This window comes from Brachyistius frenatus, unplaced genomic scaffold (assembly GCF_029030835.1).
Source record: "Brachyistius frenatus isolate BFR_SWC_R1_liver_20210118 unplaced genomic scaffold, ASM2903083v1 Contig_495, whole genome shotgun sequence".
Taxonomy (NCBI): Eukaryota; Metazoa; Chordata; class Actinopteri; family Embiotocidae; genus Brachyistius; species Brachyistius frenatus.
The window spans coordinates 17,692-33,089 of NW_027211094.1; the positions used below are offsets into that span (position 1 = coordinate 17,692).

General features: G+C 47.5%; 3 protein-coding genes across 5 annotated transcripts; all 3 read right to left on the reverse strand.

Annotated features, from left to right (window-relative positions):
- Positions 1–270: 270 nt before the first annotated feature.
- On the reverse strand, positions 271–5,138 carry ora4 (olfactory receptor class A related 4). Its single transcript, XM_069687846.1, has 3 exons — positions 5,053–5,138; positions 1,879–1,993; positions 271–1,538 (listed from the first exon to the last, which is right to left on the reverse strand). The coding sequence occupies exons 2-3, from the start codon at positions 1,963–1,965 to the stop codon at positions 546–548; spliced, it is 1,080 nt and encodes a 359-aa protein (XP_069543947.1). The 5' UTR covers positions 1,966–1,993; positions 5,053–5,138; the 3' UTR covers positions 271–545.
- A 3,055-nt stretch (positions 5,139–8,193) lies between these two features.
- Positions 8,194–12,045, reverse strand: ssu72 (SSU72 homolog, RNA polymerase II CTD phosphatase). Of its 3 annotated transcripts, none has more exons than XM_069687848.1 (6): positions 11,746–12,044; positions 10,811–10,954; positions 9,083–9,222; positions 8,814–8,932; positions 8,340–8,434; positions 8,194–8,285 (listed from the first exon to the last, which is right to left on the reverse strand). In XM_069687848.1, the coding sequence occupies exons 1-6, from the start codon at positions 11,823–11,825 to the stop codon at positions 8,210–8,212; spliced, it is 654 nt and encodes a 217-aa protein (XP_069543949.1). In that variant the 5' UTR covers positions 11,826–12,044; the 3' UTR covers positions 8,194–8,209. The 3 variants fall into 3 exon arrangements, with proteins under 3 accessions (XP_069543949.1, XP_069543948.1, XP_069543950.1); XM_069687847.1 differs by having other exon boundaries at positions 8,201–8,291; positions 11,746–12,045; XM_069687849.1 differs by lacking the exon at positions 8,194–8,285 and having other exon boundaries at positions 8,298–8,434; positions 11,746–12,041.
- A 792-nt stretch (positions 12,046–12,837) lies between these two features.
- fndc10 (fibronectin type III domain containing 10) lies at positions 12,838–14,111 on the reverse strand (the record flags this gene model as incomplete). Its single annotated transcript, XM_069687837.1, has 1 exon — positions 12,838–14,111. A coding segment is annotated over one exon (780 nt), but the record flags the coding sequence as incomplete, so codon positions are not given.
- Positions 14,112–15,398: the final 1,287 nt, after the last annotated feature.

The following is a 15,398-nucleotide window of genomic DNA, read 5'->3' on the forward strand; positions in this document are numbered from 1 at the left end:
GATCATCATGAACTGTCATCGGTCTCCTCCTCCAAACAGCTGCAGGTGGAGATGTTCTTCTGATGGAGTTAAAGTGATGCTGACTTTCATTTATTGTGTTCGTGATTCTTTCTTCTTCATTTCAATCTCAAACTGTCCAAACTGATTCATCTCAATTGTACTGAAGCTGAAATTGGACGTGTTGTTGTGGTTGAATCGTGTCGGTGGAACGTCATGAAATAACCAGACAGCTGTTTACATCTGGATGTTTGTGGAGCCGTAAAAAAACAGATAAAGCTGAACAGAAAAACGATTTTCTCCAATTCTCTATTTGTGCCACATTTTACAGGAGAAGACTTTTTGTTAGAAATCATGTTGTAAATAATATGATAAAACCCAAATAAATCTGACAGAACAAACAAACTGCACCAGAGAGACGAAGAAACAGTGACAGACAGTAAATGTTGATTCTCTCCAATAGAAACTGAAATAATACTTTGAAGTTCAGATGGATGATGGACGGACATTTTTCAGAGAAGTGTTTAAGCAGTCATTTTTTTGTTTGCTTAAATTTTCTCCCTCTTCATCTCTTTTTGAACAACAAACACTCTTCCTGTAGCTTTCTTTGCTTTAGTCTTCGGGGACGTCCGTCCGTCCTTCGTGTCCTCTGTGGGACGTCTCTTATTCCAGGCCAGCATCGTGCTCCTGATCTTCCTCCTCAGCTTGCCGTGTCCCAGAGCCACCACCAGGGGGCTGAAGCCCACGAACAGGGAAGCGGAGAAGTGTGCGACGGTCAGGAGCCCCTCGGCGTGGTGCCCCCTGTTGTGGTTGTAGTACGTTACCGCGGCGACCTGCAGGGCCCAGCAGACCACGAAGAGGGACACCAGGGACATGATGACGTGAGCCGCTTTACGCTCCGTGGACACGTGTTTGTCCAGCTCCCCGCCCCCACCCCCCGACTCCACCCCGGACGTCACCGCCCGGATGTGCTTGGCCAGAGCGTGCAGCGTGGCCAGGTTGGTGCCGACCATCAGCACCAGCGGCAGAACCTCGTTCAGAGCCAGAGAGGTGGAGGCGAAGGCGGAGCCCTGCTGGGTGGAGGGGAACTCCCAGATGCAGCCCAGCAAAGGGCGCGTGGTGCAGCTGATCACCATCAGCTCCACCGTGGCGTTGCTGTGGACGTGGGTGCTGTACACCAGCGCCGGGATGGAGAAGGCCAGGTTGGCCCCCCACACCACCCCCAGCACCACCCACACCCTCCGCCTCTCCCTCTGCAGGGCCAGCGGCCCGAAGGCCACGTGCTGCCGTCTGAGGGTGGTGCAGTGGAACGTGCTGAGAGCCAGAGTCACCCAGCAGCCCACCGCCCTCCACCACACCCACAGCAGCATGAAGACACGGCACCACCCGGGGGACAGAGACACGTCCAGCCCCAGGTCCGACACGAAGATCGGCACCGTGCGGAACAGAGACGTCAGCAGGTTGGCCAGAGACAGGTGGACCAGGATGATGTCACAGGGGGGCAGCCGGCGGGGGACACTCTCCAGGGACGACTGTAACACCTGGAGACACACAGACACACACTGAGGACACACAACACAGAGGACACAACACAGAGGACACACAACACACTGAGGACACACAACACAGAGGACACAACACAGAGCACACAAAACACCAAGGACACAACACAGGACACACAACATAGAGGACACAACATAAAGGACACACAATACACTGAGGACACAACACAGGACACAAAACACAGAGGACATACAACACAGAGGACGCAGCACAGTGGACACACAACACAGAGGACACACAACACAGATGACACACAACGCAGAGGACACAACACACACTGAGGACTCACAACACTCAGATCACATGCATGTGCCTCACCACATGGATGACCAGGATGTTTCCCAGGATGCCAGAGAACACCAGCAGCCCGAACAGGATGGCGTCGACGGTGAGGACCTCAGACATGACATCATCCTCTCCTCATGCTGCGTGTCTGTGATGAAGATGAAGATGGATGAAGAGGTGAAGCATCACTGCTGCTGCTGCCGACTCGCTGCTCTTTATAAAGACTCTGACAAACAAACCGGTTCCTCACACGCCAGCAGGTCGGTGCTGACCCGCTACACGACCCGCTGCATCCTGCTGAGGACGAGTTTCCACCTGAACAACCAGCAGCTGACTCACTGCTGACAGCAGGAATCTGACACGGACACACGTGTAGTGACGCAGACATACGTGTAGTGATGCAGACGCAGACACACGTGTAGTGACGCAGACATACGTGTGGTGACGTGGACATACGTGTAGTGATGCAGACGCAGACATACGTGTGGTGACGTGGACATACGTGTAGTGATGCAGACGCAGACATACGTGTAGTGACGTGGACATACGTGTAATGATGCAGACGTGGACATATGTGTGGTGACGTGGACATACATGTAGTGATGCAGACGTGGACATATGTGTGGTGACGTGGACATACGTGTAATGATGCAGACGTGGACATATGTGTGGTGACGTGGACATACGTGTAATGATGCAGACGTGGACATATGTGTGGTGACGTGGACATACATGTAGTGATGCAGACGCAGACATACGTGTGGTGATGTGGACATACGTGTAATGATGCAGACGTGGACATACGTGTAGTGACGTGGACATACATGTAGTGATGCAGACGCAGACATACGTGTGGTGATGTGGACATACGTGTAATGATGCAGACGTGGACATACGTGTAGTGACGTGGACATACATGTAGTGATGCAGACGCAGACATACGTGTGGTGATGTGGACATACGTGTGGTGATGCAGCTGAGACCTGGTGTTTGATTGTTATGGACAGAGGTCCATGTTACTGAGCATCGGTACCTGACCAGGTAAACAGGAAGTACTGACCACACATTGAACCTTCCTGAGCTGCAGCTGACTCAGCATCTTTCTTCCTCCTCCGTCAGCTGTTCCTTCTCTTCCTCGACACTAATTATTTTCGGAGTCTGTCTCTCGGGACGAGGCAGTTATTTCTGCTTCATTAAACGTACAGAAGAGTGAAGCACCGATCATCAGATTGTTCCTCTGTGACGGAGATCTTTCACTTCTTCGGTAAACAGATCATCATGTCACAAAAACTACAAAAGGACAAACTTCTGTATTTTACTCCATGTCTGTTTAAACAGATCACATGACTGTGACTCTGTTCAACAGCTGTTCATCTTCTCTGAGCTGCTCAACATCCTTTAAGCCCTCTGACATTGACAGGTGAACAACAACAACAACCATACGACAACATGAGAACATGACAAGACAACATGACAAGATGAGAACATGGCAAGACATGACAAAACATGAGAACATGACAAAACAACATGAGAACATGACAAGACATGACAAAACAACATGAGAACATGGCAAGACATGACAAAACAACATGAGAACATGGCAAGACATGACAAAACAACATGAGAACATGACAAGACATGACAAAACAACATGAGAACATGGCAAGACATGACAAAACAACATGAGAACATGGCAAGACATGACAAAACAACATGAGAACATGGCAAGACATGACAAAACAACATGAGAACATGACAAGACATGACAAAACAACATGAGAACATGGCAAGACATGACAAAACAACATGAGAACATGGCAAGACATGACAAAACAACATGAGAACATGACAAGACAACATGAGAACAAGACAACATGACAAGACATGACAAGACAACATGAGAACATGACAAGATGAGAACATGGCAAGACATGACAAGACAACATGAGAACATGACAAGACATGACAAGACAACATGAGAACATGACAAGACAACATAGCAAGATGAGAACATGGCAAGACATGACAAGACAACATGAGAACATGACAAGACAACATAGCAAGATGAGAACATGGCAAGACATGACAAAACAACATGAGAACATGACAAGACAACATGAGAACATGACAAGACAACATGGCATTGAGAACATGACAAGATGAGAACATGGCAAGACATGACAAGACAACATGAGAACATGACAAGACAACATGACAAGACAACATGAGAACATGACAAGATGAGAACATGGCAAGACATGACAAGACAACATGAGAACATGACAAGACAACATGGCAAGACATGACAAGACAACATGAGAACATGACAAGACAACATGGCATTGAGTACATGACAAAACAACATGAGAACATGACAAGACAACATGAGAACATGACAAGACAACATGGCATTGAGAACATGACAATACAACATGACATTGAGTACATGACAAAACAACATGAGAACATGACATGACAACATGACAACATAACATGTCAACATGACATGAAAACATGTCAACATGACATGGCATGACATGTCAAGACAACATGGCAACATGAGAACATGACAAGACAACATGACAAGACAACATGGCAACATGAGAACATGACAAGACAACATGACAAGACAACATGACAACATGACAAGACAACATGACAACATGACAAGACAACATGGCAACATGACATGACAACATGACAAGACAACATGACATGTCAACATGACATGACAACATGTCAACATGACGTGTCAAGACAACATGACAACAAGTCAACATGACATGACAACATGACAAGACAACATGAGAACATGACAACATAACAAGTCAACATGACAACATGACAACATGAGAACATGACAAGTCAACATGGCAACATGACAAGTCAACATGACAACAAGTCAACATGACAAGTCAACATGACAACAAGTAAACATGACATGTCAACATGACATGATAACAAGTCAACATGACATGACATCCTCCCTGAACCCTGCAGCTCCACCACCATCCTCATCATACTCCTCATCGTCCTTCATTATCCTCATCATCATCTTCATCATCCTTGTCATTTTTATCATCATCATCCTCTTCCTCATCATCTTCATCCTCATCATCATCATCCTCATCATCCTCCTCCTCATCATCCTCCTCATCTCCATCAGAACAGCAGAGAATTGATTATTGGATAGAAAACAGAACATACCCTCACTGTTGAATTAGATCCACATTTTTATCTTAGTTCAGGTGCTTCTCCAACATTACAGAATAAGTTCTCGGAGAGTTTTCGATGCGACCGCATGAACGAGTCCTTTTTGTTCCAGAAGTCAGGAGTCCAGAACCAGGAGGGAAACGCTGAGGGAGAGAAGACAGGAAACTGAGCTCTTCAACAAAGAACAGCACGGTGTCTTCGTTAGATATATTAATAAAGATGAAGATAGAAGTGGGAGAGGAGAGAAGGAGATGAACAATCCAGACAACAACAAACTGTCAATCAGTAAAACCTTTGTTTTTTTACTGATGTATGTTTTCAGTGTGCAAACAGTGTTTCTATGGGGACACAATAGACTGTAACACGTGAAAAGACAGATTATTAGAACTAGAACCAGTTTTATCAAATCAAATCAAATGTTCTTGTTTTACGAGGTCTGTTTGTGTAAATCAGGGCGTCCAAGCTTTTCTCAAAATTGTCAGATTTGATCCAACGGTCCCTCCGCACACCTTTTGAACCGTAAACGTTTCAGACAAACCAACTGTAAGGTGATAAAGCGCGATACAAGTTCAGATCATTCACTGTACTGTTCAACAAAACACTTCCATTTGCAATGACACTTGTCATTTCTTCTCGTGAACATGGAACAAAATGTAAACGATTCTTTGACCTGTAGAGAGTCCGATCACATGAAGAACGAGCTGTCTGGAAAACCTCAAACCTCCATGAAGCTGATAAATATCTTCACCTCAGCTGCATTGTAAACACAACTTATTTTGGGTGATGAAATGTTGTTTGTTAACATTTATGTTGAAAACATATGAAACTTGCTCTGGTCTTTCACACAGGTTCATTCAGAAAGTCATCTTTTGATTGACAGTGCTGGCGCAAGTAAATAATCCATTTGAAGGCGGAAGCTGTGGGCCGATAAAACCTGACCGGGCCGTGATTGGCCCGCGGCCTCACTTTGGACATGTCTGGTGTAAATGATCGTGGCGATGTTGGAATCAGACTTCTTTCTATTCAACGCAGACCGGAACAACGAGTCTGAATTTACTGGAACGTCATGTTGGAAACTTTCCCTCACAGGAAGCTCTGATGGATAAATGTTACACCGTGACGTCTCCCGTTTCTCACCGCTGCGGTGGTTTCGTCTCCAGGATCTGAGCGCTGATTGGCTGAAGGTGGTGAGAGCCAGGAGGAACCAGCTGAGACAGAGACCGAGCAGCAGCCCGACGATCACGTCCACCTCCTGCTGCGTGACGATGTTCCTGCCGATGGCGCTCTGCCTGGGATCCACCAGGCCCAGGTCTCCGTGGTAGGCCACCACGTGGTAGGCCTGCTGGCTGAAGACACCACTGAAGAAGAGTGGAGGGACCGCAGGGACAGGAGGGTTCAATAAGAATTCATTCATTATGACGGAGATCCTTCAAAGAAGAAATTCTGAAGGAAGCAGACAGAAACCACAGAGATCACAGAGATCCTGATGGCGTCCATCAATGAGGGCGAACGTGTGAAAACGACTGTGGATGGATTTTGACAGTGATGTCAGTGATGATGGAGATTTAAACTGACTGAATAATCAGCCAAAGTTCATCTTGAAAAACAGACAAATAAAACCTGGTTTCCAAAAACGTCGTGACTGTAAAATGTAAATAAAACCATCTGTTGGTCGTTTAGCAGCTGCATCACCTGTTCACCTGCTGTTTTACCTGCCACACGTGCACCTGCAGACATGCTCCTCCCCCCGCAGTAACGGCAGGATGACGTTGTGAAGAGACGTCAGGACACCGTTCATGTCGGAAACTAAACAGGAAGTGAAGTTAGTTCAAAATAAACACCAGAGAAATATAATTTAAAACACGGAAGAGAACAAGTTATCAGCTGTTCACTAACCACCGGGAAACTGATATTAAAAATCCCGGTGTTACCGGCACGGAGAATCATAACGTCATAAAAACGTCCCGGTCCTTCCAGACTCACTCGATGACAGTTCACTTCCGGCCGGGTCTTCTGGACTGAATCTACCGGCAGCGGTCCGTTACACCCAACAGCACCGGGAGGACTGTTTACCGGTCAGATGTTTACCGAGGAACTGAAAATGAGTTGTCATGGTTACCGAAAGCTAAATGTCACGTGACCGGTATTTCAATTCCTCCGAACTGTACTTTAGTTATTTTCTGAAAAAAACCACCAGAACTTCGAAGTCGTTCATTTTTAAAGCTCGCTAATTATATTTATTTATAAAATGAGCTGTGTCGAACTTGATCAGTTCGATTTGTTTAATGTAACGGTAGATTCTGCTTATTAAAGTTGCTGTGAACGATTACCGGGACAGTTGGGACCGGATGACTTCCGGTTAGATAATGAGGAGACTCTGCTTCAAATAAATCTACATACACATCACTGCCAGGCTAATAAACTGATATAAACATGGTTATATGTTTTTTATTTCATCATCAGCTCATCTATTCTAACTTTGACCCTTTCGTGTCCACCAACATCTAAAACATCCAAATCAAGTCCTCCTGCCATCGGCTGTTTAATTCATGCAACTGAATATTAATATTTATTCTAAGAATACCTCTTTTTAATTCAAAATAATGGACTAAATAACACCAAGTCAATAAAGAGTCGTATAGGTTTTTCTTAAGAGACGTTTCTTTCTTTAGTAGATTCATATGTACATACAGAAAATCAGGCACTCTGAGCTGAGCTCGCAGTTTGAAAATAATTACAATGCTTCAATTCTTTAAACATTTACAAAAGAAAAACAAAGGAAAATACTATGCCCTGAAAACAGCATACGAGTTTAAATATGATTCGCTCTACGTTTGGTTTTTCATCGTCAGCCCTCTTCAATTCAATCCAACTCATCTACGACACGTTCGCACAAAATCACGCACACAGTTCAGTTCAGAGAACTTCTCCGTCTGCTCAGCAACTCAAACCTCAGAAACGTCCAATGATTTACATCTTATATCGTCTGAATAAAAAAAACTAAATCAGCATCAACATGCTGCAGGGAGCAGAGAGAGAAGGGCCTGTGGAGGAGGTGTTGTGATCTCCCTGAGGAGACGCGGTGGGAGGAGTCACTGACGGGGACCCGACCGTCATCTGAGGAATAAAGGCAGAGCAGCACGTCCGTCCTCTAGAGGGACACATGTCCACCAGGAGACGTGTGTGTGTGTGTGTGTGTGTGTGTGTGTGTGTGTGTGTGTGTGTGTGTGTGTGTGTGTGTGTGTGTGTGTGTGTGTGTGTGTGTGTGTGTGTGTCAGTAGAAGCAGACAGTGTGCAGAAAAGGCCTGTTGCTCTTCTCCTCAAACTCCTGCAGGAGCTCATCGATTTCATTCTCCATGTCGTCAGTATGTTGGATCTGAAGGAGGAGAGGAGGAGGAGAGGAGAGGAGGGGAGGGGAGAGGAGAGGAGAGGAGAGGAGGGGACAGGAGAGGAGAGGAGAGGAGAGGAGAGGAGAGGAGGGGACAGGAGGGGACAGGAGAGGAGAGGAGAGGAGAGGAGAGGAGAGGAGGGGAGGGGAGGGGAGAGGAGAGGAGAGGAGAGGAGAGGAGAGGAGAGGAGAGGAGAGGAGGGGAGGGGAGGGGAGGGAAGGGGAGACATCAACAACATGTATAAATACATTTCCACCAGGTAACATCTGAGTTTCCCCTTTTAGAAAGATGTTGTAGATTATGTGCATTAAAACGTTGTTAGTAGATGCCCCCCCCCCCCCCCTTAATGTGCTGGGAGACACTCACACACTGACACAGCTCACAGATGAGGAAGGCACCCAGTGTTGCTTCCTCGTGGTTGTCCTGAATGTCTACATTGATGACGTGCACCGGCTGCAGAGTCTCCTGCTCTCTGGAGTTCAGATCTGGAAACACACCGAACACTTTCACAACAGGAACCACGTCGGCAGTGTTGAGTCAGAAATCATACAGGAAGTTACATCATAGGATGTTTCCAAAAGGCTCTGCGTAATGACCTACTTCCTGTTAGTGTGGAGGTGTGATGAGCATCTCACCTTCCAGCACCTGGTCGTAGACCCGCTCCTCACAGGTGATCACCAGGTCAAACTTCTCCTTGCAGTTCTGGAAGCGCTCCGGCTTCGACTTGATGCGCTTGTTGCGGTCCAGCATGTGCAGGATGCCGTTCTGTGTGTATCTGAATGAGCCGGGAGGTCAAGGAACACAGCGGGGAGGGAACCCCAACACGCTAACCACACGTCAGACAGGAAGTCACACAAAACCACCTGTTAACATCTGTCTGGAGTGATGTGGAGTCAGTGACTGCAGCACCCTCTAGTGGTCAGTCAGATAAAAGGTGGATGGAAGAATGAACGTTCATCTTCAGACAGAAACAGAGTTTTAATATTAATGTTATTATCACTGATACAGTTCTTGATTTATGGTTATAAAACCCAGAGTATCCTGCACTGATCTGTTACTTCATCAGCCACCTCAGCAGGCAGATTAAAAATAAATAAAATAAGAGTCTACTGTGTTGCATCATCTCCAATAGTGAACTGTTTCAAAACAAAAATTACTGCAAAGTTACAAAACAAAAAACAGTTTGACAGAAGGCAGTAGATGCACTTCACAGGACAGTTTCATCACAGGTCACTTTAACATGTAAAGAACACGTCTGACTCAACAAGGAAGGAACAAACCGGCAATTCAGCAACAGGAAGTACTTTAAAGCCAATAAAGGCCGTTACAACCTGAATGATTTAAGTCTCCTCAGACATGTGTTCAATAATTAACTCAAAGAAAAACTAAAGCTGCTCGAGGAATAAAACGAGCAGCAGAGCAGTTTAACGTTGGACTGATGGCAGAAGATTATTTAAACTAAATAACTGCTGTTCCTGACTGACAGCTTCAATCTGATGGAATCAGTTTGTCATTAGAATGAAGTGGAGCGTTCATGCAGCGCTGCAGGTTTCACTGTCTTTGTGTAACACGGTCGTTTCTGAACATCCTGCTGAGGAAGAACAGCTGGTTGGAGCGGATTATCTTTAACTTACCTCAAAAACACTCCGATCTTTAAACAACATTAACTAGTCCATTCATGGTTTTATATTATAATTTAATTATTTACATTTAATAGACCCCATTTGTTTTTTAATCTACATATTTAGTGTTATTATTTGTGACATCTGGGCTTCTATACTGATGCAGTTCTCCTTTGTTTTTTATAGGTTTTACAGTCTGTATAATTAAGGCACCAGCAATACGATTGATTACAGCTAAAACAACAACAACAACAACAAATGAGCCACATTAAGTTAAATAACCAAATTTAAAAAAGGAGTTCTGGTGTTAATAAAACTGCTGAAGGATCATTTGGACAAAATGAAAAGTTAAAACACAGAAAAACAGGGAAACCGCATCAGCGGGGAACCACGGTGGGAACAAGACGACCTCTCACTCTTCAGACATATATTAGAGGAGCCTACAGACTTCCATCTGATGGGTGAACCCCCGACCTCCACCCGGCCTCCACCCGTGTCTGACTGCTGCTGTACTGCAGGCTGTTCCTCCACCCAGTGGATTCACAGGTTGAATTACAAAGTGTGTCTGTCAGACATCTTTAAATCTTTGCATGTGATTTACCCGTCGGTGAACTCGCTCCAACAGATCAGTCTGATGAAGTCACCTGTACGTACGTACGTACGTACGTGAGCCATTTCTCTGCCTGCTGCTACAGTGTGTGTGTGTGTGTGTGTGTGTGTGTCTGTGTGAGGAGGGGATACAGTTCCTTGTCCTTGCGGACCAAGTCGTTGTACATCTGTTCATATGTCGTTTTGAAGTCGTACACATTTGGTTTGTCCGGGGCGGGACCGGGTAGCTTCACATGAGTCCCCGTCCCAAAAGAACGCACCTCGAATCCACGTTTACTGCACAGAGGAAAGAACAAGAAACATTATACAACACCTTTACAAAGAAATAACAGAACATCCATGTCAGTAAAGTAACGTATTAAATATAAAGTCTTTAAGCTGTGGTCCTGTTATACGTCACAGTCGGACCATTTCCAGCTCAGCACGACGCTCTGATTTAATTCTTAAACATCCATAAAGTGGGAAACTGTTGGATTTCAGCAGATCTAATGGATGACAGCTCGTCAACTTGGATTAAAGATTATTAAATCAGACTGACTCCTTTTTCTTTCCAATCCAGAGCAGTTATAAAAGAAAATGTCCCCTGAGAGCTGAACAGTTATTAATAGATGAGTCTGAACTGTGCAGACAAACACAGGCTTTGTTTAAAACCAATAAATCAGGACACGGAACTCCTTCCAGTGTTCTGGAGCTGCAGTACCGGAGTTCTCCCTACAGGGGGCGCTCATGTCTACATGTGGGGGAGGGAAGGAAAAAACACCCAACATCACGGGCCCTGGTTCGAGTCCTCTCAGGCCGCTTTTAAAGATAAACCTGTGAGGCCGGTGGAGTCAGACGGTCTTAAACTGAAGCAGGAGGAAGCAGCGGCAGAAGAAGAGCTGCGGTCCCGGAGAGACTCCGAGGCGGGAATCTATTGTTAAACTGCGCTGAGGCCCGACGGACAGGCTGCCTGTCACCGTGTCGACGCGGCTCCTGCGCGGCCCAGAAACCCGCTCCACACCGCGCACACTCATCCCCTCCGTGGGCTCTAGTGTTCGGGTGTCCTCCTCCCGGCGGTTCGTCTTTACCTGAGGATATTGTGCGCTTCCATACTGCGGTTCTGGTTGCTCGAGCACACCACCGCTACACGCAGCGGGTGGCTCGGCATTGCGGCTCTCCGGCTGAAATGAACCGACACAGGCAGTCAGAAAGTAGGAGAGAGGTGGTTACTGTGGTCCCTGTGGGGGAAATAAGCAAGACAAACCCCTGTGTTCAGTTAAACATTAACGCCTTTCCGGTAGAAACACTGTGCGGGACGCCGGTCTTCTTTTTCAAGCAGGAAGTTAAAATGGCGGAGCTCGCTGCGCTGAAGACGGCTTTATCCAATGATGTCATGTGAGGGCGGGGCTTCCTCTGGGCACGCATACAACACAGTGACGTAGGCGTGACGTCACAGACAAATATGCTTTTGCTTCTTTTTTTTTTACTACATTAAAACTACTTATTAAAAGTAGGTAAACACTTAGTATAAACATCTACCGACGCAGGACTGAGACTGCTGCTGGAGCTTCAGAGGTCAGAGATCAGGAGAAAATAGTGAGAACATTTATCACATATTTAATATCTCACTTCTCCCTTCTGTCTTCTAAGGTCTGAAGCGTCCCATATCTCCACCCATCAATAACTTCATGTTTCTGTTTACTTTGTTTATTTATCGCTGGCATTAAATTCATTAACGCTTTTTTTTAAAATTATCATTATTATTAGTATTTCAGATAAGTAATTGATGTTTTGACAAAACATTAAAACTGCAGAAATTTAACAAACTGTTTTTCAATTAATTATCCCAAAAATAAATTTGAAATCTTATTTACTACTGATTTCCCCCCCAAAAAAATAACACTCATTAAAAACATTTTTGTTGTTGTTGTTGTTGTAAATAATATAATTAAATGTTCTAATTTGAGACAGCATTCAGCCACAGATTATAAAGTGTTGTGTTTATAAAGATATTTCTTTTATTCCTGTCTTTTCGTTTCATGCAAATTAACCAGAATGTGAAAGTTGGCATGTGCTCACACACACACACACACACACACACACACACACACACACACACACACACACACTCACTCACACACACACACACACACACACACAGAAGAATAAGGACAGCTGTATAGTATTAAAAATGACCTCACGGTACTTTATTCACTGACAGCAGGACAAACAGGTGTTGAACCAAACATATTAGGAGATTGTACTCCATATCTTCTTGCCCTTCACCAGATGGCACCAACAGCCTGCAGCCTCCAGGTGATGTTCAGTGGTTAACATGTTCTTCACGTTCATCTCCAGGCTGCACGTTGAGCAGAGCTCTGCTGCTTCTGATGAACTCGAAGCCACGTCATCATTTGTATTGCTGTATTAATTCTGACACATTCAATCACAGACAACCTTGAACAGAAACACGTGACAGTGAACTGTCCGGTGGTTCCGGTGGTTCCGGTGGTCTCGGTTCGGTGCTCCTCGCAGAGGTTACAAGGCGGTTATTTGCAGAGCAATAGTAGATTTGTGCTTCAGTTTGGTGGTAACAGGGTGAGCAGGCCGAAGAGCTGTTAGTGACGGCTGAGATTAGATGTCACGTGAGTCAGGTCATGTGTGTAGCAGTGCTTCAGTGGCGGGAGTGCGCGCGGTAGGAGTATGCGTGCTGCGCGGTGGGGCTCATGATGTTCTCGGTGATGTACGCCACCAGCAAACAGATGATGACCAGCATCACACAAATAGCCCCGCCCACCGTTGTCATGGCGATCACAATGTCCTGCATCCCAGACGGCGGTAGCGTGAACTCCACGCAGTCCCGCCGGCCCGCGCTCTTACCGGGGTCGGAGCGGGCCAGGGAGCGCACGCAGAGCCGGTACGGGATGTTCTCGTGCAGCTCGGTGAGCAGGAAGTCCCTGCAGCCCGGTCCAAGATGGACTCCAGCGCACTCGAACTGCGTGTAGCTGCCGTTCCACCAGCAGCTCAGCTCGTAGCCTCCACGTCGGTGGCGGCGGCCGCTGAACACAGGGTTGGACCGGAGGGTCGGATGAGTCCCAGGACCCCCGGTGCTGGTCGGACCCTCGGTGTTCGGGTCCGGGTCGGTCCCGGTGGGGTCTCCCTGATGGCTCCACTGTAGCAGGACGCTGCCGTTGGTGAGCATGTTCGCCAGCAGGCTCCCCGCCGACACCACCGTCCTGCAGGCCGCCTTCTGACACCGGAACCCGGACACAGAGTGTCGGAAGCACAGCTGCCCCCCGATGCCCCCCTCCATCACCCGGTAGGCACACAGCGGCGGCCCCCCCTCCAGTGGGCTCCTGCTGGACCTCTCCGGTATCACAGCGGGGTGACGTCCTCGGCCCGGTTCCTGTTCCGGTGCTGATGCCCCACTTTCATGGCTGCAGCTGATGTTCCTCGCGCTCCTCCGGCCTCTCACGTCTGATGGGAATGATGATGAAGATGAAGATGTTGATGATGATGAAGATGTTGTTGATGATGATGATGATGATGAAGAGGAGGAGGAGGATGCTGGTCTGCTGAGATGAGAGCCAGCTGTCTGCTGTAACGTGCAGAGCAGGAGTGCCGATAAGGCGAGCAGCGATGGTCCCGGTTGGTTCTTCATCTCACTTCCTGTCGAAGAAAACGTTTATTTATCGTCCCGGTGGATCCGCTGGTCGGTGGTGCAGACCGGGCCGATGTCTGCCATAAGATCACTTCTGCTTCAGCGCACACGACGACGTCCGTGAGAACCGGGAGAGCGCGTCCACGGGCGGGAGGAGCGGGAACACATCTGCGGCAGAAATCACCGTGAATCACGCGGCCGTCCGGTCAGCGGAGATCCGACGGTGACCTTGTAGAGGATGAACATGCAGGATGAAGCTCCTCCGGTGGTGACGGTCCTCCGGTGGTGACGGTCCTCCGGTGGTGACGGTCCTCCGGTGGTGACGGTCCTCCGGTGCCGCAGCGATCAGAGCTCTTCCTTATGTCGGGGGGAGCAGACGAGCTGCGGTCGTGCCATCAGATCTCTTCTTCCTGTCTGGCTTGACGTAAAGGCTTTGATGCCCGCTGTGTGAGAGTGCACGTGGGGGGGCGCGCGCCGCGCAGTGCTTGGGAGCGTGCACAAAATATTTGTAGTCATCAGCGGTCGGTTTGTGAGTCATCTTCCCACACAGAGTCCCGAGAACACGCTGGATGGACCGAACCGAATCCACCGGCTCTCACCTCCGTCCACCGGCTCTCCACCGGCCCTCACCTCCGTCCACCGGCTCTCCACCGGCCCTCACCTCCGTCCACCGGCTCTCCACCTCCGTCCACCTCTCTCCACCGGCCCTCACCTCCGTCCACCGGCTCTCCACCGGCCCTCACCTCCGTCCACCGGCCCTCACCTCCGTCCACCGGCCCTCACCTCCGTCCACCGGCCCTCACCTCCGTCCACCGGCTCTCACCTCCGTCCACCGGCCCTCACCTGTTCACCTCCATCCAGACTTAAAGTTGTCCTTTAAGCAGTAAACTCTGAAGTCTTCATCACCTCCAGGTTATTTATTAAAGGAGTATTATGTCTCACAATAAACTGCCTTTACTTTATTTTATTTGTTTTGAATAAATCCCCGTCATCATCCAAGAACTTTTACTTTCCTACTCAGTGTAGTAGCAGACTGATGGCTCATTCATGTGAGCCCTTACATCGTAGTACTTTAAGGCA

Excerpts from the sequence above, each read along its gene's own strand:
- ora4 (XM_069687846.1), bottom strand. The coding sequence starts at position 1,965 with ATGTCTGAGGTCCTCACCGTCGACGCCATCCTGTTCGGGCTGCTGGTG. Across the intron at positions 1,539-1,878 it reads ACATCCTGGTCATCCATGTG|GTGTTACAGTCGTCCCTGGA; the intron begins GTGAGGCACATG and ends GTGTGTCTCCAG.
- ssu72 (XM_069687847.1), bottom strand. The coding sequence starts at position 11,825 with ATGCCGAGCCACCCGCTGCGTGTAGCGGTGGTGTGCTCGAGCAACCAG. Across the intron at positions 10,955-11,745 it reads GAAGCGCACAATATCCTCAG|TAAACGTGGATTCGAGGTGC; the intron begins GTAAAGACGAAC and ends TCCTCTGTGCAG. Across the intron at positions 9,223-10,810 it reads GTCCGCAAGGACAAGGAACT|ATACACACAGAACGGCATCC; the intron begins GTATCCCCTCCT and ends CGGCTCATTCAG.